The sequence below is a fragment of the Dryobates pubescens genome, chromosome 20 (genome assembly GCF_014839835.1).
Source record: "Dryobates pubescens isolate bDryPub1 chromosome 20, bDryPub1.pri, whole genome shotgun sequence".
Lineage (NCBI taxonomy): Eukaryota > Metazoa > Chordata > Aves > Piciformes > Picidae > Dryobates > Dryobates pubescens.
The window spans coordinates 20966029-20990824 of record NC_071631.1 but is presented as its reverse complement, the minus strand read 5'-3'; the positions used below and the strand labels follow the sequence as shown (position 1 = coordinate 20990824).

Here is a 24796-nt window from a genome sequence, read left to right as displayed (position 1 = left end):
GTCTCTGTGGCTGCTGCAGACAAGAACCTGAACACAGGAGGCGTTCCTCCCACACAGGTACCTGCACCTGTCCTGAGCTCTCCCACTGAGCAGAGGTTTGTTGAGCTTAGCAGCCTGGGTGTGTTGGGGAAGGTTGCTCTGCATCTTTTGAAGAATGTTCATGCTGAACTTCTAGGAATCTGTGTCTAAAACATTGTATTTCCAGGAGGGTGTTTGTGCTGTCCTTGTTCTAGCCAGCACTAATTCCCTTGGGGTTTAGCTCGTGGAAGTGCTGAATTACTTTGAATAGGGAAGAATATTTGGGATATGTAGTGTTGAAAGTAGATCCATAAGGCCAGGCCAGTAGAGTTGGAGCAGCACAGGCAGAGGCAGGATGAAATCTCTCATTGTGGGTCTGGCCCTCCAAGAACAGCAGCAGGTTGTCCCTAATTTCCAGCACATTTACACTTTGTAAGTTACTAAGAAGGCATTGGGCAGTGCACCTCAGACTAGATTGCAGTTCCTCAGTGTTAATGGAAAGACACAGCTCCTGAAGGAGTAGAAGTTGTTAGCTCTGCTCCAGCACTGGAATCCAAGGCTGGAAATGGCTGTCCTCACCCTGGTTCTGACACAGTGTGTGCCTGCTAGCAGTGAAGCTCCACAGGATGCTTGCTCATCCTCCAGTGGGCAAGGACAGAAATGGCAAGAGACTAACTAGGGTGTTACTTCTCTAAGCACCTGCACTGACAGTGGTTTCTGTTCTTTCCCCTTTAGGAGTGGGTGTTAGCCTGCTCCTAGCAAAGCTAAACCCACTTTCTTCCACATTCTCTTCCAGCTTTCTCCTGTCGTAAACAGGAGAAGGGAGGAATGCCTGAAAAACCGAAGCAGGGTGGAAACTAGGGGAGAGTAGAGAATGAGGATTGAAGCATAGGAGATGCTGAGGTAGGCAGCTGAAGGGAACATGGAGCATAGCATAGGGAGCTAGGAACACTGCCTGCCCAGTGGTGCTCTTCTTGGAGGGGTGGCATGGTGAGGAAATGGAAGGAGGTTCTTCTGCAATTTGTCCTTCTGGTGCTGTGGTGGCTGAACTGGCCAGGGCCAGGAAGAGGCTAAGGAGAAGATCCTGGGAAGTGGTGAGGCTCAGAAAAGGGACATTTTCCATTTTAAAGAGTGAGGGAAGATTTGGGGAACCAAAAGGGGGACTGCAGCCTAGCACACTCAAAGTACACATTAGTTAGGGTCTTCCTCTCATTCCTGAGAAGATGTGAGTGGGGAACCCCATGAGCTGCTCTGTGAACCCACCAGTTAGTGCTGCTGGTCTCACAGGCCACAGAGCATATTCCACCTTTGCTGACTAGCAGCCTTTGGGACTGACACACAGTGTGGGCTGTCCCTCCAGGGTGCTCTGCCCTCCTCTGGTGGCATCATCATGCATGTGAGTGGGACCCCAAGATGGGACTGATTTGTGGTATTGAGATGGTTCTGTCAGAGCTGCTGTGAGTGCAGTGCTGCACATGCACAGGAGGTCACACAATCCATGGGCACTGAAGTCGTAGTTGGAGAAGAGATGCAGAAGTTGCTCAGCAGGCTGAAATGCCTTCTTTACATCAGATAAAATAGTGCCAGTGAGAACTGGGCAGTGGGAGGGGACCTTGAGGTGGAACTAGGGAAGGGGGTAGGTGAAACAGCCTCAGGTTGTTTAGCTGTGATGAACACCATGCTTGAGGGTTCAAGTCACTGGAGCAGTGCCAGGGATTAGAGAGCCTTACTTTGAAAGTGCAGCTGACAGGCAGTTTCTCAGGCTGTTGAGAGGGGGCAAATATAACTGTCTTTAAAAAGGGGTGTAGGAGAGAGAGTAGGAGCCAGGAAAACAACCTCTGCAATAACAGAATAAACCATCAAGCTCTCTTAGAAGCACTTTGTGTACAACTAAGGTGAGGAGAAATGCTTGTGAATTACAATATCACAGTATAACTAAGGTTGGAAGAGACCCCAAGGATCATCAAGTCCAACCTGTCTCCACAGACCTCTTGATTAGCCCATGGCACCAAGTGCCACATCCAATCTCCCCTTGAACACCTCCAGGGACGGTGACTCCACCACCTCCCTGGGCAGCACATCCCAGTGACGAACGACTCGCTCAGTGAAGAACTTTCTCCTCACCTCCAGTCTAAACCCCCCCTGGCACAGCTTGAGACTGTGTCCTCTTGTTCTGGTGCTGCTTGCCTGGGAGAAGAGACCAACCCCCTCCAGTCTACAATTACCTTTCAGGTAGTTGTAGAGGGCAATGAGGTCTCCCCTGAGCCTCCTCTTCTCCAGGCTAAGCAACCCCAGCTCCCTCAGCCTCTCCTCACAGGGCTGTGCTCAAGGCCTCTCCCCAGCCTTGTTGCCCTTCTCTGGACAGGCTCAAGTCTCTCAATGTCCTTCCTAAACTGAGGGGCCCAGAACTGGACACAGGACTCAAGGTGTGGCCTAACCAATGCAGAGTACAGGGGCACAATGACCTCCCTGCTCCTGCTGGCCACACTGTTCCTGATACAGGCCAGGATGCCATTGGCCCTCTTGGCCACCTGGGCACACTGCTGGCTCATGTTCAGGCAGCTGTCAATCATCACCCCCAGGTCCCTCTCTGTTTGGCAACTCTCAGCCACTCTGACCCCAGCCTGTAGCTCTGCCTGGGGTTGTTGTGGCCAAAGTGCAGCCCCTGGCACTTGGACTTGTTGAATGCCATCCTGTTGGCCTCTGCCCATCTGTCCAGTCGGTCGAGGTCCCTCTGCAGAGCCTTTCTATCCTCTTAACTGACCAACATCTGTTCCCAACTTGGTGTCATCTGCAAACTTGCTGATGACTGACTCCATGCCCTCATCCAGATCATCAATGAAGATGTTAAAGAGGCTGGGGCCCAGCACTGATCCCTGGGGGATGCCACTGTCGACTGGCTGCCAGCTGGCTGTGGCACCATTCACCACCACTCTCTGGGCTCGGCCCTCCAGCCAGTTCCTAACCATACAGAACAAGCAATGTCAAACCAACCTAAATTCCTCTGGTGATGAAATAACACAAGTTTGGGTTTTTGCAATGTGAGGTTCTTAGAGGCAGGCAAAAGATCACAGGATCAGAGGAAGTTAGGGGTTGAAAGGGACCTCTGAAGATCTTCCAGTCCAACCCCGCTGCCAGGCCATAGGATCCAGCACAGATCACACAGGAACACATCCAGACAGGGCTGGACAGGCTCCAGAGAAGGAGACTCCACAACCTCTCTGGGCAGCCTGCTCCAGGGCTCTGTGACCCTCACAGGGAAGAAGTTCCTCCTCGTGTTGAGGTGGAACCTCCTGTGCTGGAGTTTATATCCAAAAGACATGTGGCCTAGGTAAAGCCTAAGGTGCAGAACTAGGTAAGAAATCAAACCCACTGCTAACAGACAGTGCAGAAAACAGCTGTGTAGAGAGATCTCCTTAGAGTTGTCCCAAGTGCAGAGTGTTTGTAATGGTTTTGTTAATGGCCTATGGTAGGATAAAGAACAGGTTTCCTGTGCCCAGAGATGGTGCAGACCCCACTGGAGTGCCAAGAGTTACTGCTAAGGTTTGAGATAGCTGAGCACACCTTCCAGGGCCATGTCAGTGGCCACACAGATTTTTTTCCTGCTGTGATGGACACTGGGGCAGCAGGCCCAGCTTTCTTGTAGGCCCCCTTCAGATGGCATAGAGAATTTGAACAAAAGATTGCAGTTCAGAATTATGTTGCTGAACAGGAGTAATTAACTGGGGGGGCAGGGGGGAGGAGGCAGCAACACCAGCCTAAGATGCATTTCAGTGAGGACAAAAGAGCAGGGTTTATACTTTCCCAGGATGGGAAGGACCCAGTTACATAAGAGCCTGTGGGAGAAGGAGCTGGCTGTAGTGAATCACAAGCTTATTCATCAGCAGCTTCATGCTGCTGTCTAAAAAAGCAATCATCCTGAGATGTGTAGAAGACAGAGTGTCTGATACCAGATAATCTGTTACCAGTTTAGCAACTGGAAGACCTCCACTGCAAGGTGGGGTAGTTTTGGTTATGATGCTTTAAGAGGAGTCTGAGCTGTGGGAGAGAGTCTAGAGGAGCTCACCTAAACTGTTGGCATCTGGAAAATAGTTTGTCTGAAGGGAACAGAAGATGCAGTGATTTTCAGATGCTGGATGGCTCTTCTCAGGAGAAGCAGAATAATCTCTGCACTGAAGGCAGGCTGGGAAATAAAAGAGGCAATGGAAAAAGTGCATTGGCTGCAGATAGATTTTGAGGATTGGAAAGGAAAAGTTTGTTAGGGGAAGGATAAGATACTGAAGTGTCTCACTTCTGGAGACTGTGGCATCTCTGTAACTGGAGAGGGTTATGCAGGGTGCTGCATATCAATGCCAGTTCAGACCTGCCTTGGTCACAGAGACAAATCACCTCCTCGGGTCCCTGCCATTGCTTTCCCATGGTTGCAGGTGACACCAAGCTGGGTGGCTGTGTCGATTTGCTGGAGGGTAGGGAAGCTTTGCAGTGGGATCTGGACAAGTTAGATGGATGAGCCAAGGCTCATTGTGTGAAGTTCATCCAGGTCAAGTGCCAGGTCCTGCATCTGGGTCACAACAGTCCCATGGTGACTTGGGGATGTGTGGCTGGAAAACTGTAACTTGGAGAGGGACCTGGGGGTGTGTTGGTTGGCAGTTGGTCGACTGAACTGAGTCAGCAGTGCCCAGGTGGCAAAGAAAGCCAATGGCATCCTGCCTTGGGTTAGAAACAGGCTGGGCAGCAGGGACAGGAGGTGACCTGTGCTCAGCACTGGGGAGGCCACACCTTGAATGTTGTGTTCAGTTCTGGGCCCCCCAGTCCAGGAAGGACATTGAGGGGCTGGAGCTGTTCAGTCTGAAGAAGAGGAGGCTGAGGGGAGACCTAATTGCTCTCTACAACTCCCTGAAGGGAGACTGGAGTGAGGAGGGGGCAGCCTCTTGGTGTCAAGTGCCAGGACCAGAAGAAATGGTTCCAAGCTGCACCAGGGGAGATTCAGGCTGGATCTCAGGAAATATTTCTGCACTAGAAGGATTCTCACAGTGGAATGGTCTGCCCAGGGCAGTGCTGGAGTCACCATCCCTGGGGGGTGTTGAAGCAGCTGTGGACTTGGCACATGGGGACATGGTTTAGTGCTGACCTTTCAGTGCTGGGTCAAGGGTTGGACTGGATGAGCTTGGAGGTCTCTTCCAGCTGGATGTATTTTGTGATGCCCTAAATGTGTGTGGTTTTGCTGAGCCTTATATGACACCCTCTGACATGTCTTGCCAGGAGGATGTGCAGAAGAGGGCACTGATCACTGTCATTCTGTGTTCTTTCAGGACTCTGGGAGAGGCTTGGGCTCAGCTAAAGAAGAGTCTGGCTGATGAAGCAGAAGTCCATCTCAAATTTTCTTCTAAGGTAAATAGTTCTTCCTTTTGCAAGGCTTTTTTGCCCTGTAATTGGTGTGGCTCTCCCTCCCTTCAGTGCTTGTTAGTGGAGCAGATACACCTGCATGTGGTACACATACAGAGTTACTAATTTGGTGAACAAACTCAGTGAACCTCTCCATTCTTCCTGCCAAATTCAGAGTCTATTTAATCTGCCTGATGATTGAGGTAAAACACAGCTAGCTTGAAGGGGTTTATTTCATAAAGAAGAAGGAAAAGTGATTTCAGAGGTTATCCACTTAGGGCTCAAGTTCCAGCCTGTTGAAGTAAATCTACCTGGAGGTTATACAGACTCCTTCTGCAGGGGAAGAAAGGAAAAAAGCAGTATTTGGCTTCTCAGCAAGAATCTGCCTTGTCTGTCTGGGAGGAAGAGAAGCAGGACTCTGGCTTCATGTTGTCAGCCTTTCTGAACAGTGCACTGGGAACTTGCTGCCTCTTATTTTTCAGTCTTCCTTCCAGTGATGCCCAGAGAGATTTCTTGTACAAATGACGGTGTTTAGCTGGGTTCTTTTTCCACCACGTGGCATACTCTTGCATCCTGTTACATTCTGTTAACTTCTGTGGGTGATCAAGTTCAATGCAGTGGCAGATAGCACAGCAGCCATGTTCTGAAGGAAAATTATAGCTCTGCACTATTTGTAAGTGATTATGCAGAGGTTACTCAGGCAACCAGCTGCTGCCTTGGTAACCTGCTGCACAGCTTCAAACTTCTTCTTCTGGGCTGTAATTAGTGAATACTTTTTGCTCTCCATTGTCCTCCTGTATTGTCTCCTAAAAGAAAGAAATGCACCCCGGAGTGGTGTGTGTGTGTGTGTGTGTAGGCAGGCAGTGTAGAGAGGCACTCAGTATTTTACAGTAGCTCTGCACAGAAACTCCTGTAGCATCACCTGAACTCTGGTGCCTGCTTTGGGAGTTCCTACTTCTGGCTTTCTTTTCTCAACAGAATATCTTCTGAAACATTTGGCTATTGCCATGACTTTCAAAAGAACTTATTCTTAGAAGTAGCAATTATATAGATATTATTCTATAGATAGTACTATATGTGATATAGATAGTATTACAGATTAGATAGATAGAATATATATTCTCTATAGAATATATACTATAGATAGTATTACATATTCTGTAGATAATACTATATGTTATATAGATGATATTATATGTTAAATGTCAAACACAACCAGTCAGTGCTGGCACAAGCACTCCTAGAATCATAGAATCAACCAGCTTGGAAAAGACCTCAGAGATCATCAAGTCCAACTTTTTACCTACTACCTAACACCTTCTGACAACTAAACCATGGCTCCAAGTGCCACATCCAAGCCTCCTGTGAATACCTCCAGGGACAGGGACTCCACCACCTCCCTGGGCAGCACATCCCAATGGTCAATTACTCTTTCTGGGAAGAACTTTCTCCTCACCTCCAGCCCAAACTTCCCCCTGCACAGCTTGAGATCCTCTTGTTCTGGTGCTGCTTGCCTGGGAGAAGAGACCAAGCCCCAACTGGCTACAGCTTCCTTTCAGGTAGCAGTAGAGAGCAATGAGGTCTCCCCTGAGCCTCCTCTTCTCCAGGCTAAGCAACCCCAGCTCCCTCAGCCTCTCCTCACAGGGCTGTGCTCCAGACCCCTCCCCAGCTTTGTTGCCCAGTTGTGTCCAGGACACACCAAGAATGTTCAAACGTAACCACCAGCCGTGAAGACACTGAGCAACTTCTGTGACAGTCCTTCACAGCACAACACATCAGAGAAGGTGACACCACTCTTGCAGTACTTGGAACATAAAGTGCTCTTGCGGTGCTGAGACCTGCCCAGAGTGGTGTGGCAGCTGTAGATAGGTGCACGTGAGGAAGCCTTCTAGAAGGCCATGGTGGCACTGAACTGATTGTCCCTCAGCGGGCTGCAGGAGGTGAGAATATGCACTGGTGCTGTGCTGGTTGAAGTCACTGTGAGCTGGCCTGGTTGTGATGGTGTGTTAGCAGCCATTCTTCACAGAAACACAGAAACATTCAGGTTGGAAAAGACCCTCGGGATCACCAAGCCCAACCATTAACCCTACTCTGCAAGGGTGACCTCTAAACCATAGCCCCAAGCACCACATCCAAAACACCTTTAAACACTCCACCACCTCCCTGGGCAGCACATTCCAATCCCTGACCACTCTTGGTGGGAAGAAAATGTTTCCTCCTGTCCAGTCTAAACCTCCCCAGTGGCAGCTTGAGGCCATTGCCTCTTGTTCTGTCAGTAATTACCTGTGAGAAGAGGCCAGCACCAACCTCTCCACAACCTCCTTTCAGGTAGCTGTAGACAGCCAGGAGGTCTCCCCTCAGCCTCCTCTGTTTCACACTAACCATCCCCAGCTCCTTCAGTTGCTCTCCATCAGATTTCTTCTCCAGGCCCTCCCCAGCTTCCTTGCCCTGCTCTGCCCTGGCTCCAGCACCTCCACATCTCTCCTGTGTTGAGGTGCCCCAAACTGGACACAACACTCGAGGTGTGGCCTCCCCAGAGCTGAGTGTTGATGCAGCAAGGGGGAAAAAAAGAACAATCAAAAAAAAACCCTAAAAAGTACTTGTGAAATCACAGAAGTTTTTGAAGTGTGCTTTCTGCTAACCCAGCTGTGTGCTTTCTCCAGCATCTAATGCAATGCTTGACCTGCTTGTACCACACTGGTACGGCACCCGGGGTGCCTGTCCTACACCTGATGAGTTGTAGCAAGGTTCTTGGTATTTCCAGTCCTTTGTCACATCTCATCTATTCAGTGATGGGTAGGTTGGGTAGGTGTCAGAGTTGTCTGTACACACTTTAAATCTCTCCAGGGTGGGAAAGTAGTTGATGTTGTTGTCATCTATTGCAAGCATCTTTGCTTTGTATGAGCAAGTACAACTATCGGTGAATGCCCTTCTGGTTGGTGTGGCCCTGGCCCTGGGGATTTCTGGAAGGGTTTTCACAGCAGTGCCTACTTAGAATCATAGAACTGTCAGGGCTGGAAGGGACCTCAAGGATCAGCCAGTCCCAACCCCCCTGCCATGGGCAGGGACACCTCACACTACAGCAGGTTGCTCACAGCCACCTCCAGCCTGGCTGCAAACACCTCCAGGGATGAGGCTGCCACCACCTCCCTGGGCAACCTGTGCCAGTGTTACTTGTGTCATGTGAGTCAGGCTGCCTCTTCTTCCACTGAGGATAATTGACTCATGTTGAGTTGTTGATGCAGATGAATGCATTTATTAAAGGAGCAGCCCAAAGGGCACACAGACTGTTCAGCTACTTCAAACTCAGCTGGACACGGACATCTCTGTCAGCTGTAATGTGTTGCCCCTGGAGCTGACTGAAGCCATCCTGAACTTCTCTCTGTTCCACTTCCTGTTTCATTTAGCATTGACAATGCTCCTGGCACAGCTGTTAGTTTGTACCTGTCTTGAGAGAGTTTCTGTAACCATGCTGGACCACACTGTTGTGAACAGGTCTTTATTTGCTTTCCTGGGGCCACCCTGATGAGACTGGCATCTAAACATTGTCTGGAATTTTCTGGTCCAGCACCCCCAGTTGGAGCAGGACTGTCACCCACAGGGGATCAGCTCAGCCTTATTTTTGTCTAGCTTGAATATCTCTAAAGACAGAGATTTCACAGCCTTTCTGGCCAGCCTGTTCCAGCTGCAATTCTGCTGATGGATTATTTTTTCAAACTACATTCAGCCTGAACCTCCCAAAGCTCACTTCTCTGGTGTAATATTGTGTGGCCCCATGAAGTAAAAATGGGCTTTGTAACCTGTTGCACCTCACCTCCGGCCCAGGGAGGTGCTTGAGTCACCAGCCCTGGATGTGTTGAAAGGTTGTTTGGATGTGGTGCTTGGGCATATGGTTTAGAGGTGACCCTTGCAGAGTAGGGTTAATGGTTGGACTTGGTGATCCTGAGGGTCTTTTCCAGCCTGAATGCTTCTGTGATTCAGGTAGATGTAGGATCACCATGGAGCCAGTCTTCATCTGCTTAAACAAAGCCCTGCTTTGGTTTTGTGTAACCTCTCTGGAATGTGTACTGTAGGGCCTTGCCTGACTTTGTAGCTTCTCTCCATTCCAAGGCTATACTAAGCTGGAATGAACTTTCCTTGTCCACTTAGACAGCACTGGAGAAAGGCCACAAATAGTTGCTGTCAGAGACTATTTGATACTGCTCCTCTGGGGGCCATGTTAGGTAGCTCCAGACCTGACTCACCTGTGCTGACAAAGTCCAGCATCCCCTCTGGGGTGACGATAGAAAAGAAATACTTGATTTCTTCTGGATCATGAAATGTCTGTGTCCCTTCAGAGCACATTCCCTAGATGTCAGCACTGTGCTCAGAAGGCCAAAGAGCCATGCCAGAAACTGTCAGAGTTGAGTATTACTAACTGTCAAGTCCTGCTTCTAAGAGGTAAGTCACATGTGTCTGGTGCACCTCTTGTGAGTTCAACTGAGTGGTTTTGTGCCACTACTTAGAGTTCCAACTGAATACTCAGGCTTTTCTTTAGACTCCCTCATACCTGACAGAAATAAATGAAACTGTGATGAAACCGTGGGTGAAGGAGCCTGTGCAGAGCCAACAGAGCCGGTATGGAAGCTCTGGCAAAATGCAGTGGATTGGCTAAATAGAGAAAGCCTTGCTTTCTGGAACAGAAACACAGCCTCACCCTCAAACTGGGTGACAAAAAGACTGGATGCCATAGATACTGGGTAGTACAGAGGGACCCATTCCTGGAGATATTCAAGGTGAGGCTTGACAGGGCTCTGGGCAGCCTGCTCTGGTGGAGGATATCCCTGCTGACTGCAGGAGGTTGAACTTGATGTCCTTTGAAGGTCTCTTCCAACCCAGAGCAGTCTGTGATTCTGTGAAACATGCCCTTATTGGATCTCTTTTCACTACACATGAAATGCAGACATGTTACTGACTCACCTTGCTGCAGTCAGGGGTAGCAGCTTTGCTTTGTGTATTTTGGGGAAGTTTAAGCAAGGTCCCTCAGTATGGCCAAAATCAGAGCACCTGGATCCAGTGCTCTGGATATTGCCTGCAGTTTGATCTTAAGTGTAAGAGAAGAGATCATAGGGTCACAGGATGTTAGAGGTTGGAAGGGACCTCAAAAGCTCATCCAGTCCAACCCCCTGCCAGAGCAGGGTCACCTAGAGCAGGTCACACAGGAACACATCCAGGTGGGGTTTGAATATCTCCAGAGAGGGAGACTCCACAACCCCCCTGGGCAGCCTGCTCCAGGGCTCTGTAACACTCACAGGGAAAAAATTCTTCCTCATGTTCACATGGAGCTTCCTCTGCCTCACCTTCTACCACTGCCCCTTGTGCTGGCATTGGGCATCCCCCAGCAGAGCCTGGCTCCAGCTTCTGGGCATCACCCTGCACAGCTTTAGCAACAGCAATGAGGTCACCCTCAGGCTCCTCCTCTCTAAGCTACAGAGCCCTCAGCTCCCTCAGGCTCTCCTTGCGAGGAAGATGTTCCACTGCCTTCGGTATTTTTGTGGCTCTGTGCTGGACTCTCTCAAGCAGTTCCCTGAGGCCCTTCTTGAACTGAGGGGCTCAGAACTGGACACAACGCTGCAGATGCAGCCTCACCAGGGCAGAGTAGAGTGGGAGGAGAACCTCCCTATGGACCTACTAACCACAGCCCTTCTAATCCACCCCAGAATGGCATTGGCCTTCTTGGCCAGCAGAGCGCATTGCTGGCTCATGTTCAACCTCCCATCCCTTAGGACCCCCAGGTCCTTTTCCCCTTCACTGCTTTCCAACAGGAGGGGAGGAATGCAGGATTTCTGTCCTTTTGCTCTCTCACTAAATATTCCCTTGACAGCAAAGAGCTGATTTCTCCAGCAGCTTTGCTCAGAGCTCTCCTGGGGAGGAGCAGCAGCAGGGTGTGACATTGCCTTTGGCCTCGGCGTGTGTGTAGATTCCTCCCTGTCCTGAGCTCTGCTGAGCAGAAGAGCCAGGAATCACTGCCTGGCTCCTCAGTGTTGCTGTTTCTTCCTTTGTTTTCATTACCAGCTTCAGAGTGAGGTAGAAAAACCGCTGCTAAACTTCAGAGAGAACTTCAAGAAGGACATGAAGAAGTGTGACCACCACATCGCAGACTTACGGAAGCATCTGGCCAGCCGCTACGCTGCCGTTGAAAAGGTGAGAGCAGGCCCCAGACTGGAGAGGCTTTGAGCTACTACTGGCTTTGACAGAAAAGCAGGTGCCTCGTGTAAAGTTTCTGTTCTGCCACAGAGAACCACAGAAGTTTCTGCTAAGTGCTTCCTGCTGTTAGTTTTGCTTTCCTGGGCCCCACGCAGCCTTTGCTGCTTTCCTGAAAGTCGGGAAACAGGGGCTCCAGGCAGGGCTGGGGCATCACTGCTGAACTGGCTTCTTGGTGCATCCTCCCCTGCCCAGATCTGGATGGTATAGTTCTGATAGCTTTGGTGAAAATACACCTTGCTGGTGTGCATCTGGAAGTTACATCTATTGCCCTCCAGGTCAAAAAAAGCCTTGCCCTAGAATAGCAGCAGGGTCAGACCAAAGTACTGCCTGGCTCAGCGTCCTGGCTCATGCAGTGGCCAAAAGCAGCTGGTTGAGGAAGGCAGCTCAAACCAGTCACAAACCCTCTCACAGTTCCTATTTTCTGTGTCTCACAGCAAACATCTTCTCCTGAAAACCCCACACAGCAGCAGCAGCAGCACCCTGGTGTCAGGGCCTGTTCTAATGTGAACATCCAGCGGGGAGCTGAGGTTTTGAATTGAGGAGAGTTATACCCACAAGAAGCAGCTGGCAGGAAAGAGGTTACCTGTGCCTTGGCTGCCAAACTGCTTATGCTAAAGGGTATTCTGCTCTTGGGTGTAAGTTGGAAGGGAAAGTGTTGTTTTGGCTTTCATCAGTGTGTACATGAGCAAGTTTGCCTGGGGACAGAGTTGTGCAGGGCACAGAGGTTATCAGATGCACGTGTGTGGGGAAGGCAGTTTGCTGCAAAACCACGACTTCTTCATGGCCATATTTGCAAAGAGACACAAATCTTAGCAGAAATGTTGGAGATAACTAGTCAGCCTTGAAAATGAATAAAAATCCTGGCAAAGCCCTGCGATGAGGTGCACAGCTTCTGGCATCCCTTTGCCTGCAGCTCCCTCTGGTGCCCTGCTGAACCGAGCACAGGGGCTGGACAGCTGCTCACGGAAAGCTTTGCAAGCAGTGCCTCTGGAGCTTTGAACTTGCAGGCTGGTGTGTGACTGTGGAGAACTTCAAGGTGCTGACAATCCCCCAAACACAATCCCTGGATAAAGAACACTGAGCACCTTTTATGAGGAGGCCCTGCAAAACAAGTTGGGTTTTTATTTTTTCAGGCAACCTCAGCAAAGCTTGGTGGCACCACAGGCCTGTGGGCCTGCTGCTTATTTGTGGAGACACTTCACTCATCTGCCTGTAGAAATTCAGCAATGAGAGTGGTAAATCAGGATGTAGTAAATTCGTTTCAATAAGCAGGTGTAACCAGGGCTCAGATCCTTGCTTTCTGCAGCAGCAGCTGCTGGTGTCATGGAGGGCAATTAGTGTTGCTGAAATGAGTCTCAAAGTTCCTGTTGTGGTCTCTGATAAATGTCTGTTGAATCCAGAAGGTACTGAACAAGTAAATTGTGGAAAATACTTGAAAGTCTTTAAACAAGTAAATCCTGAGAAAAGCAAATGGAAGAGATGTCTTGGTGATGCTGCTTAAGGCATTTAGAAGATGCTTCAACTCCCCTTTCTTCCAGAAATAGTGGGAAAGTCACTAAGGGACATGAGAGTTTTATCATGCCCTGTGTATTGTGCCCTTCTAAGAACCTATTGAGAGTTCAGCTGCTTTTGTGAGTTGTTGGTGACAGCTTCTGCAGGGTGGTAGGGCACACTTCTGAAGGCCTCATGGTGTCCTAAGGACTTGAATCCCACTTAGGACTCGGGTAGATGTAGAGGAGCTCTTGTGAGCAGCAGTGCTAGGTGGCTGGGAGCAGCTGGCAGCCCTTTCCCTCTGAAGCATTTGACTCTTCTTTCATTACTCCAAGGCCCGGAAAGCCTTGACAGAGAGACAGAAGGATCTGGAAATGAAAACACAGCAGCTAGAGGTGAAGCTCAGCAACAAGACAGAAGAGGAGATTAAGAAGGCAAGAAGGAAGTCCACTCAGGCAGGTGAGTACCTGTGTACAGTTCTGTGTCTGGCACTGGGAGCTGAGTTGAGGTGCAAGTGTCCACACAGGTGTCTCTTGTTGTTTAATACTGTGGCTGCAAAGGCAAAGTGAACTGCTAGCAGTTCAAAGTAACCAGAAAAGTTAATACAGATAAACCTTGAAGCAGCACTAATCACTTAGTATATCATTCATTTGTAAAAGGCACCCAATGGAGGCCACTTTCAGTAGCCCCATTTGCAAATCCAAACAAGCAGATGGATTTTTATTTGACCATACTTAGAGCAGCAGTCCCAGTGGAGCAGCAGTGCTGTGGGGGAAAATAACATTATGTGGTAATGACCTTAATACAAGATGGAAGATCAAAGTGGGGGCCACAGGCTCTGCTCCTCAGCATCTGCAGTGAATGTGCCTTGCTCAGGTACTGTGTGAGAACAAGTCAGTGAGGACAGCAATAATAAGGGAATACAGACAGGGCAAACCTTGTGAAGTCCCATAAGGACAAGGGCAGGGTCCTGCACCTGGGGAGGAATAACAGCAGGCACCAGGACAGGTTAGGAGCTGCCCTGCTGCAAAGGAGCTCGACAGAGAAGGACCTTGGAGCCCTGGTGGACAGCAAGTTCTGCATGGGACAGCAATGTGCCCTTGTGGCCAAGAGAGCCAATGGGAACCTGGGGTGCAGCAAGCAAAGTGTGGCCAGCAGGGCTGGGGAGGTTCTGCTCCCCCTCTGCTCTGCCCTGCTGAGACCACACCTGGAACACTGTGTCCAGTTTGGGGCTCCCCAGTCCACAAGAGACAGAGACCTGCTGGAGAGTCCAACAGAGAGCCATGAGGATGCTTAGGGGACTTGAGCATCTCCCCTGTGAAGAGAGACTGAGAGCCCTGGGGCTGTTTAGTCTGCAGAAGAAAGGCTGAGAGGGATCTGATCAATGTCTATCAGTATCTGAGGGCTGGGGGTCAAGGGGAGGGGGCCAAGCACTTTTGGGTGGTGCACAGGAACAGGACAAGGAGCAATGGATACAAACTTGAACAGAGAAGGTTTCAGCTCAACATGAGGAGAAACTTCCTTACAGTGAGGGTGGCAGAGCCCTGGAGCAGGCTGCCCAGGGGGGTTGTGGAGTCTCCTTCTCTGGAGCCTTTCCAACCCCACCTGGATGCCTTCCTGTGCAGCCTGCCCTGGGTGATGCTGCTCTGGCAGGGGGTTGCACTGGATGATCTCTTGAGGTCCCTTCCATCTTCTCATGTTCTGTGATACTGTGAAATATCATTGAACAGAACTTTGAGCACCACCAGGACTGACCCTCAAACCCTCTGTCTTGGGTGAGTGGGCAGAAAGCTATTTCCCCCTTGCCAAAGGAGTAAGATAAAAACCACTGCACACACAGAGCTGGAAAGCGAAACGGGAACACTGTTCACATCTCTATACAGCAATATAAAATACACAAATTCATTTTGAGCCTCAACCCAATTCTCTGTCTTGGGTTTCTTAAAACCTCACTAGGCCAACACCTTCCAAAAAAACTTCCCCTCAATCAGCCAAAATCCAAGCCTCAATGCCCCACCCCCCACACACCTCCCTGGTTCCTTCCTTCCCCATGCCAGACCTGAATTGTCCCAGTCCCACAGTATCGCCAAGGTTGGAAGAGACCTCGAGGATCATCAAGTCCAGCCTATCACCACAGACCTCATGGCTAGACCATGGCACCAAGTGCCACATCCAATCCCCTCTTGAACACCTCCAGGGATGGGGACTCCACCACCTCCCTGGGCAGCACATCCCAATGATGAACGACTCACTCAGTGAAGAACTTTCTCCTCACCTCCAGACTAAACCTCCCCTGGCACAGCTTGAGACTGTGTCCTCTTGTTCTGGTGCTGCTTGCCTGGGAGAAGAGACCAACCCCTTCCTGGCTACAACCACCTTTCAGGGAGTTGTAGAGGGCAATGAGGTCACTCCTGAGCCTCCTCTTCTGCAGGCTAAGCAACCCCAGCTCCCTCAGCCTCTCCTCACAGGGCTGTGCTCAAGGCCTCTCCCCAGCCTTGTTGCCCTTCTCTGGACACCTTCAAGTGTCTCGATGTCCTTCCTAAACTGAGTGGCCCAGAACTGGACACAGGACTCAAGGTGCGGTCTAACCAATGCAGAGTCCAGGGGCACAATGACCTCCCTGCTCCTGCTGGCCACACTGTTCCTGATGCAGGCCAGGATGCTATTGGCCTTCTTGGCCACCTGGGCACACTGCTGGCTCATGTTTAGGCAGCTGTCAATCATCACCCCCAGGTCCCTCGCTGGCAGCTCTCAGCCACTCTGACCCCAGCCTGTAGCACTGCCTGGGGTTGCTGTGGCCAAAGTGCAGCCCCTGGCACTTGGACTTGTTGAATGCCATCCTGTTGGCCTCTGCCCATCTGTCCAGTCGCTCGAGGTCCCTCTGCAGAGCCCTTCTGCCCTCTAACTGACCAACATCTGCTCCCAGCTTGGTGTCATCTGCAAACTTGCTGATGACTGACTCACTCCCCTCATCCAGATCATCAGTGAAGATATTAAAGAGCATGGGGCCCAGCACTGATCCCTGGGGGATGCCACTGGTGCCTGGCTGCCAGCTGGCTGTGGCACCATTCACCACCACTCTCTGGGCTCAGCCTCCAGCCAGTTCCTAACCCAGCACAGAGAGCTGCTGACCAAGCCACGAGCTGACAGCTTAGCCAATTGTGTAGAAAAGATTAGCCAGGCCATTCAAGTCTGAAAGTCTTCCCTGAAATACCAAGACATAATGGCCCCAACGTGCTGGGAGCAAGGAGAGAGGGAGGAAAGGGTCGGGATAGCCTGTGCTGTCTGTTTCTACAGGGGAGATGCAGGAGTGGTGGGAGGGAATCACAAAGATTGCACTTTCCTGATACCCAATTCTTCCTTGAACTACTCTGGTCCTTCTGAAGGGCTGTACTCTTATGGGCACCCAGTCTTAAACCCACAACACCCTCTGAGTCTGTCTACAAAGTGTGAAGTGCAGTTTCCTTCTGAGCTCCAGAGCATTGGCTGGAGAAGGCCTCATGTGTTGCTGGCTTGAATTTCAGGAGACGACCTGATGCGCTGTGTGGATCTTTACAATCAAGCCCAGTCCAAGTGGTTTGAGGAAATGGTGACCACCACCCTGGTATGTAACTCAGTCACACATCTGGTGTTGTAACAGCCATCACTCACAGCTACTGGCAGCAAAGCAGGGGGCAAAACTGGGTGATAAATCTCCCCCTGCATTTCCCTGGCTCAGCTCTAAGAAAAGCTCCTGGCAGCAGGGCTAGGAAGAAATGATTTTCATTTTGCAGAAGGCACTAAACCGGTTCAGGGCTGCTTAGGGGCCAGGATGCTGGAGCTGTCCACAGGAAGGATGAAGTAAAGCACATGAAGGACATGGGGAAATGTGATACATCACTGAATCATCAATGAATTTTTGTATTCCATGAACTTACAATTTCTCCAAGAGTGTTGCCAGCTCAGAAGAGCTCTAATTGCTTTTTGCTTTGCTTTCTGAAGGAAACACAGCTCACCAGATTCATCCCAAGGGCACATGTCTGTGGGGTTAGTCACCAGAATGCCAAGATACAGCCTTGGTGTGCTGTATTCCTTGAAATACCTGTCCTTTGGCTTCAGGGCTTCTCCCTCATGCCATTCTTGGATCCCTTCTGGACAGCAGGAAGTTGCTTTCAAAAGTGGAAATGAAAATATCATTTGTATGTATTTTTCTCCTTGGACAAACACAAAACTCTGAACTCCCCCTGATCAGAAGCAGAGCAATAAATTGCTCAGCATTTGGAAGTGTGTCAGTGTAACATTTAAACAGCAGGGAACAAAGACAGATGGGTGAGTGGCAAACCAGGAGGTGGGTGACTTCCCAAAAGCAGAGCAAGAGGGGAAAAGTTGGCTGCTCCTTCCTGTGAGGGTGTTGGTTTTCCTGTCACCTGTACTGGTGGTTTCTCACTGACCATCAGTGCCAATGTGTCCAGCTGTGGCCAGGTCTGTATGAGCTGCAAATTTCCACCTGGAGAAGTCTGACTCAGGAATGCACTGGTAGGGAGTGCTCAAGAGGGATGTCAGAGCCTGCAGGCTGCACAGCAGGTTTGTCACTTGTAAAACTCAGGCTGAGAAGCATTTGAAGATAAGCTTTGGTACACAGGCTTTGAAAAGCTGGCTGCATCTGATCAGCCCAGAGACAGAGCACTGCATGTGCACTACAGACTGAGAGAGTCAAGGTCTGAGAAGGGTTTCCTTGCACACATTCCTCCCTGCAGTCTCTGATGCAGATACAGCACAGGTGCTGTGTGTGGTGTGCTGAGTTCTGCCTGTGTGGTGCTTGCACAACTGTGCCCTGAATAAAGGACTCCAAGTTCTGCTTGGGCCCTTTTTCACACAGGGGCTGGCCATCAGCCACAGCAGCAGGAGCTCAGGCTGTTTCAGTCCTGTCCATACCATAAGCTTCCTTGCTCTTCTGCCTTCCCAGATAGGAGTCTGCCACATGAGATTCCTGTGCTGGAGTGAAGGTTGTTTCCCAACAGACAGTTAATTGTAGCCAGCAGGGGGAAGGCAGAGTAGCAGCCTGCATCTTTATTCTCAGGTTGCAGTCCACTGTGATGTCCAGGACGTGGGCACCAGAAGTGCCCTCTGAAGGCAGGTTTGGCTCCACAGATGTGCCTGTGAATCCAGAGCAAAGCCCATTACAGAATGTCTTGGAAGGCAGACTTCATAGTGTGCTATTCCACTGCTGCTGCTCAGGTGGACATGAAGGACTAAATGCAGATTTTGGGGTAAAATATCAGAATCCAGGAGAAGAGGGAAGCAGAAAATAACCAGGATGAAAGAAGTCTTCTGCTTCTTCAAGTAGCATTTCTGGTATCTGCATACTGCCAGCTGAGTGAGGTGGACATTTGTCCCAGCTCATTACCTGGTGCACAGCTGAAGTTGCTCTTGCAGGGCTCTGGTTGGACCATGGGCACCCAGGCTCTGAGCTGTACACTCCAGGGTGGTCTCCTGCTTTCCCAAGAAACCACTCAAACTTCTGGAGCTGCCAACAAGCATGCAAAGCTCTTTGCAGGAAACAGATTCCCTCTTGCTTGCAGCATCACTGAAGAGAGTAGTTCCTCTCCCTGCCTTGGTTGTCTCAGTTTTGAAAAGGCCTTGAGCTTTTCTTTGTTAAGCTGAGTCTGAAGTGATTTCTGTTGCTCACAAATCAGAGGGATGTGCAGCCACAAAGTCCAGCTCCAAAGCATGGCCCTGAGGTAGTATTGCTCTGACTGGAAACCTGATGTGGGTCATTCTTTCTCTGGGCCTTCAGGCTCTTCATACAGACTTGTTTCTTCTGTGTGCAGGAACTGGAGAGACTGGAAGTGGAAAGGGTAGAGATGATCCGGCAGCATCTGTGCCAGTACACACAGCTGCGTCACGAGACAGACATGTTCAACCAAAGTGTAAGTCTGCTTTAGGTCTCTCCTTTCCAGGCTTCACTGTGCTGTAGCTGGGCAGAATGGTCCTTATTCTGACTGACCTGCATCAAAAGGAGATGTGAGAAGTGTGTGTGGTCAGCTTGTTAGTGAGCAGCACTATGGTGCCACCCTGCAGTCTTGCTCTCCCAAGGCTTTCTGATCCTGGATCACAGCTTCTCGCTGAGGGACACATAATCAATTGAGTTATGTTGGGCCAGCTTCAGCAATCATTAGCTCTCCCAGCATGGTGCACTGCTCCTTGGGGTCATCTGATCTTGTAAGCAAGATGGTAAATAGTTTCACTGGTGAGGGAGGGAGTATATATATTTTTCTTGCTAGAAAAGTGGCTAACTTTCAAACACTAAGATGTGGAGGATGTGTGCTCACCTCAGTGCATGCTTGTACTTAGTGCAGGGAAGAGGTTGCAGGACAAGGATCAGAGACTGACTGGCCAGTGACTGACAGGCATGCTTGACATTAAAAGTTTCTCTCTCCTGTGCTTCCTACTGTGAGGCTTTACATTCAGACCTGGCTGTTGTCCCCTGGACCCCCATATGTCTGCAGAAGCAACATAGCTGTGCCTGTAGCTGCTCAGAGCAGTGACTCTCTGTCCTGGTTTGAGGCCAAGCAGATCCTTTCTTGCCCCTGAGAGGGGCAGAAGAATGACACTCATCACACAAATGGATTGTGAAGTGATGGAAAGTTCAAATGGAAAGCACTAAGTGTCTTATAGATACTACAACCACAGTGACAAAAGAGTTCCAAAGCACAAAGAGTCCCCTGCAGCACACCCAAAGCCTCCCTCCCTTCTCCCCACCTGAGGGTATACCCAAGCCCCCAGGGCTCTTTTGTCCTGCCCCCCCTCTAGACTGGTCTCATGCTGGCCAGGTCTGAGACTGCCTCTCCCTACTTCTCCTCCTGGCATTAGGCCCAGACAGGCTTAAGAGGCCTTGAGATCCTCCCCCAGTGTTACCTGATAGGGAGCATCTCCCATGGGAGCAGAGAGGGAAGGAAGAGGAAGACTTTGCAGATGGATTTGTAGGGCACAGGATATTATGGGTATGAAGTACGCAGCTTCCTGTGGCCCCCTCTTGGGCTAGACCCTTGGGTCCCTGGAAGTGTTCAAGGAGGGATTGGATGTGGCACTTGGAGCCATGGTTTAGTTAGTTGGGAGGTGTTGGGTGACAGGTTGGACCTGATGATCTCTGAGGTCTTTTCCAACCTTATTGATCCTATGATTCTATGACACCGGAGGCATAACTGATGTGGCAGGAGCAGGAGGCTCCCAGCCCGAGCTGCCACACTCCCTCTGCCTGCAGTGCACCTTTGACATTCTGCTATTTCTTGTGTTTGTTTCAGACAGTGGAGCTCGTGGATCAGCTGCTTCGGAAAGTGGATCCTGCCAAAGACAGGGAACTGTGGGTAAAGGAACACAAAACTGGAGACATCCGACCGGTGGACATGGAAATATAGACTGGGCTGGAGCTGTCTGGGAGGAGTCCACTCACTGAGCCCAGGCTAAGCTTTGGTGTTTAAGGGTCAGAGGAACATAGGGAAGAAGGTGGTTCCGCCAGCAGATCCCTTGTAATTTATGCCTGTAGGGGCTCTCTCTGTTCCATTTAGTCATTAAAATGGTCCTCATTGTGCTAAGCCTTAAGCACCAGACATTCCAGGGTGAAGAAACCAGGTGTGTGCTTCCCACCAGAGGTTCCCCATTGCACGCAGCTTCCAGAAGAAACCTGCTCTCTGGTACAGAGTGTGCTCTGGTCTTCAGTGACTTTGTGCTACATCCCTTGCATGACTATCTTTATACAGTATGTTAGAACAACCATGCAGTGAGCCTCTGGCCAGCAAGTACATAACTCTTTGAACATGATGCAGGAGGCAAGGAAGTCCTGATCATGAATCCCAGGTCTGTCACTGACTGCTTTACTGGCTGTAGGCAAGTCAATTAACTTTTCTGGCTCCCCCATCTATGAGACATGCATCTCTCAGCAGTGTTGTGCAAGTACTTTTGTATCTCAGAACACAGCTTCCCACCGTGGCAGGGAAGTGATGGCCCTTCTCCCAAAATCTCTGGGGAAGACTCCTGCTCTTCCTGTTTTATACTCCCTCTCAGGGATACATGAACCCATTGTCACCATGATTTCTGTTCTAGGCCAAACAACAAGGTTGAAAGTGTTGCCATCACTGTTGTTTATCAGGAAAGACTTGGTTGTGCTCTACCTACCTCATTAGCTGTCTGAGTGCCCTCAGTGACAGGAAGAGGTCATCTACCAAGGAATAAATGAGATGTTAAAAACCTTTGCTGCTTTATGCAAGATGTTCTCGCGGTATCTCCTGAAACACAGCTCCTCTAACATTTTATTAGGGATTCAGGTTTAAATTGCCCTTTGTTGGTTCCTCCAGGTGGATATCACAGCCTTTAGGTACCTTCAGTTAGGAAGTTTGTCCAGCCACATTGTGGGGTTTATCCTTTTAGAGCCTGATTTCCAAAGGTGCCATGAATCTGTGTTGCATCAAATGTAGATGTAGGTGCCCAGCACTTCTGCACCACTGGATTCTTACCCTTAGGGTTTTTCCTTTGTTACCCTTACTACAAACTACCAAAAATCCCACCCTGCTCTTGCTACATAGTGTTCAAGGTTTGGAGACTGGTTTTGAAAAGCTCTTAGTTGTCTTCTCCTGCTCTTATTTCTGATAGATTGTTCAGCATAGCTGTTACAGTTGGGTTTTCCAGCATTCCACACAATGCTGAGATTCTTCCAGAGTCTCACTTCACATCCAGCAGCAACCTTGATTCTCACCACTGTGGCCTTTACTCAGTGTTTACAGTGTTGTTATCTGCAGTTTCCCAAACCCTGCTTTTCCATTTGGTGCAGAGCTAGGCTCTGCTCTTCCCCATTGTCACCATCCTTTGTTCCCCAGCACCCAAACTGCATTTTACTCTTCTGGGTTTTTGCTCACCAGCCTCAGAGTGCTGTGGTTAGATCACTGAGAATTATTATTCTTCCCCTTTACAAATGCAAAGTGAGACACAAAGAAATCTTCTCTGAAGCACACTTTGAATATTGCTGCAGTGATTGGTTTTCTGGTTTGCTATTTCAGACTGAATTCAGTTGCATTCTCCTATTGTTCCCTTCATCTCTTTACCAGTACAGATTCATTTCTGTCTTGTGAGTGCCTCCACAGCCCACTTCTCTGATGTGTCACTCACCCTGATGAACCTTTGCACCTTGACAAGGTGCAGTGCCATGACCACTGCCTGCTCAGGATCCCTGTTCCTGGTGTGACACCTCCCATACTGTGCTTCCATTACACACTTTGGAACTTGCAGCTGCTGTTTTGTTCTCCTGCATCCAGCACAGTGCTGTGTGAGTCCCTGAGAAGCTCCTGCAAAGACCATTGCAATACCAATGAAACAGGATTTGCCTATGCATTGTGTAGTCCTGGAGCTCAGCGGGGTTGCCTGTGCTTCCCGAGCCTCCTGCTGCTCAAGCAGGGAAGATTAATCACGAGGTTTCATTTTCAGTCTTCCTATTTGTTCCCTCTCTATCCTATTCATTTTTTGGCATCCCAGTGTATACTTCTCCAGTCTCTACCATGCACTTTGAAAGACAGGCACTTTTTTAAAGCACAGATGCAGGGTGAGCTTTCAAAACTTCAGTGGCCAAAACAACCCTGGAGTGCTTGGGAGCTGCGTGTCAGGCCAGCCCCTGGGGTCGGAGCTGTCTTGTGGATTAACATGAGCAATCCTGCCACACCTCACCACCTTCTGGTTCTGATGACAAAACTCAGCTACTTGTGCACTTTATACAGAATTCTCCCTAGTAAATACCTGAGATTATCAATTACAGTTTCTTTCCCCCCTTCTTTAAAGGTGTTTGTTGTTTTCTCTGTTTTGGACTGAAACTGCTGTGTAGCAGCAGAGGTTTTCTCTGAGAGCTGAGCTGTGTTTTGGCTCCTCTGTTGGTATACATTTGAGCTGCTCTCAATTCTCAGTTGTATTCTGTATTCCCCCAGCCCTCACCCTTTTTATTTCCAGTCAGTTTTCCTACTTCTAGTTCTCGTTCCATTTGAAATGTTGCAGGAATGTGTGAGCTGCACAGAATGATCACTCCCTTGATGGAGTCTGTATCTCTTTCTCTTCTGTAACCTGAGGTGAGCACTTGCCCCTGGCTGTTACTCTTTACCATGATGTGTCTCTGCCATGGGTGAGAGGCTTCCTCTCCAAGACTTTCATCTGTAATCAATGGAAGTGCTAGGGAAGTTTTGCTGTTGCTTGTGGACAGGTTCCAGCTTGTTTCTTGCAAAAGGTGATATCCCCTTGTGACACAACGCTGCAGACAATGGGGTCAGGGTTACCTGGCTCATTCTTCCTGGCATCCAATCTGAATCTCCCCATTTCTAGTTTTGCTCCATTCCTCCCAGTCCTATCACTACCTGGCACCCGTAAAAGTCCCTCCCCAGCTTTCTTGGAGCTCCCTTCAGATACTGGAAGGTCACAAGAAGGTCTCCTTGGAGCCTTCTCTTCTACAGACTGAACAGAACCAACTCTCTCAATCTGTCCTCATAGCAGAGCAGCTCCAGCCCTCTGCTCCTCCTCGTGGCTCTTCTCTGGACACCTTCCAGCACTTCCAGATCTTTCTTGTAATAGAAGCTCCAGAACTGGACCCAAAGCTCCAGCAGAGTGGAGCAGAGGGGCAGAATCCCCTCCCTGGCCCTGCTGGCCACACTTCTCTTGCTGCAGCCCAGGCTCTGCTTGGCTCTCTGGGCTGCAAGTGCACACTGGCAGCTCATTTTTGGGGGTGTTTTTTTTGGGGTTGGTTGGGTTTGGGTTTGTTTTTCTGACAGGATTTCTCTGTAAAGCACCCCCAGGAAAGAGCTCTGCTCAGTAACAGCCATCATTTTACAGACCCCTTTAGGTTTGCCCCTGTTTTTAATGGCATTATTTAAATATCTGCTGCAGGCCAGACTCTTTATGTAGAAATGTGTACTCTTCACCTGCTCTTGGGGAGTACTCAGCACTCAAAGATACCTTGGAACACAGCAGGGATCATGTAGGTGATAAGAGACTTTGAGAATCAGGCTAGGAAATTGCAATGCCTAAGCCTCTGTTTTCCTTAGTGGTTGAGTCCATGGATAAGGTAAACATTAAGAAGTGAGAACCTCAGGTACCTTAAGACCTAGCTACCATGCATGCAGTTCTCAGCAGCTCCACAAGTGACCCTGTGTCAGGGTGTGGTAGGAGTGTAGCTCTAGAGCATGGGCCTACAGCTCAGCTTCTGATGCAGCTGTAAAAAGCTAAATCCACAACTGAGGTGAGGAGTTGCTTTGCCCATGGATTTCTTCAGTCTCAGAGAAAAGGCACAGTGCTTACCCAGGTGGGTCCTTCACTATCAAGCACCTTAAGAAGTCCAGACCAGCACCTTGAAGGTCCCCCTGGAATGAGTAGAAGTGACTTCTTGGTGTGATCAGTTGATTCTATCCCTCCTGAATCAAAACCATGTTTGCTATCTCCTAGTAGCCATTGTGCTCCTCTGCCCTGCTGCAGCTTGCTGGCTCTTGTTCCTTGAGCTGGCAGTCATCAGGCCGAATCCTTACAACTTCCACTTGTGAGAACCAGGCCTTCAAAGGACAGTATCATAACAACAGTTTTTATCACAGACACTTCTGGAAAGTCTGAAGGCTTTTTGCTAGCCAGCATGTGTACTGAAATAGGAGGATGAGGT

General features: G+C 49.6%; 1 protein-coding gene across 3 annotated transcripts in view; it reads left to right on the top strand.

Moving 5' to 3' along the window:
* GAS7 (growth arrest specific 7) overlaps nt 1-21577 on the top strand; it is a 143663-nt gene extending 122086 nt beyond the window's left edge. For 2 of the 3 annotated variants that reach the window (XM_054171074.1, XM_054171073.1), the window contains exons 9-14: nt 5331-5409; nt 11458-11586; nt 13476-13599; nt 16665-16744; nt 18951-19049; nt 20424-21577. In XM_054171074.1, coding sequence (XP_054027049.1) covers nt 5331-5409; nt 11458-11586; nt 13476-13599; nt 16665-16744; nt 18951-19049; nt 20424-20537 — 625 coding nt within the window. In that variant the 3' untranslated portion in view covers nt 20538-21577. The remainder of the gene's footprint in view (nt 1-5330; nt 5410-11457; nt 11587-13475; nt 13600-16664; nt 16745-18950; nt 19050-20423) is intronic. The other variant, XM_054171075.1, reaches the window with a different exon arrangement.
* The last annotated feature ends 3219 nt before the right edge of the window (nt 21578-24796 follow it).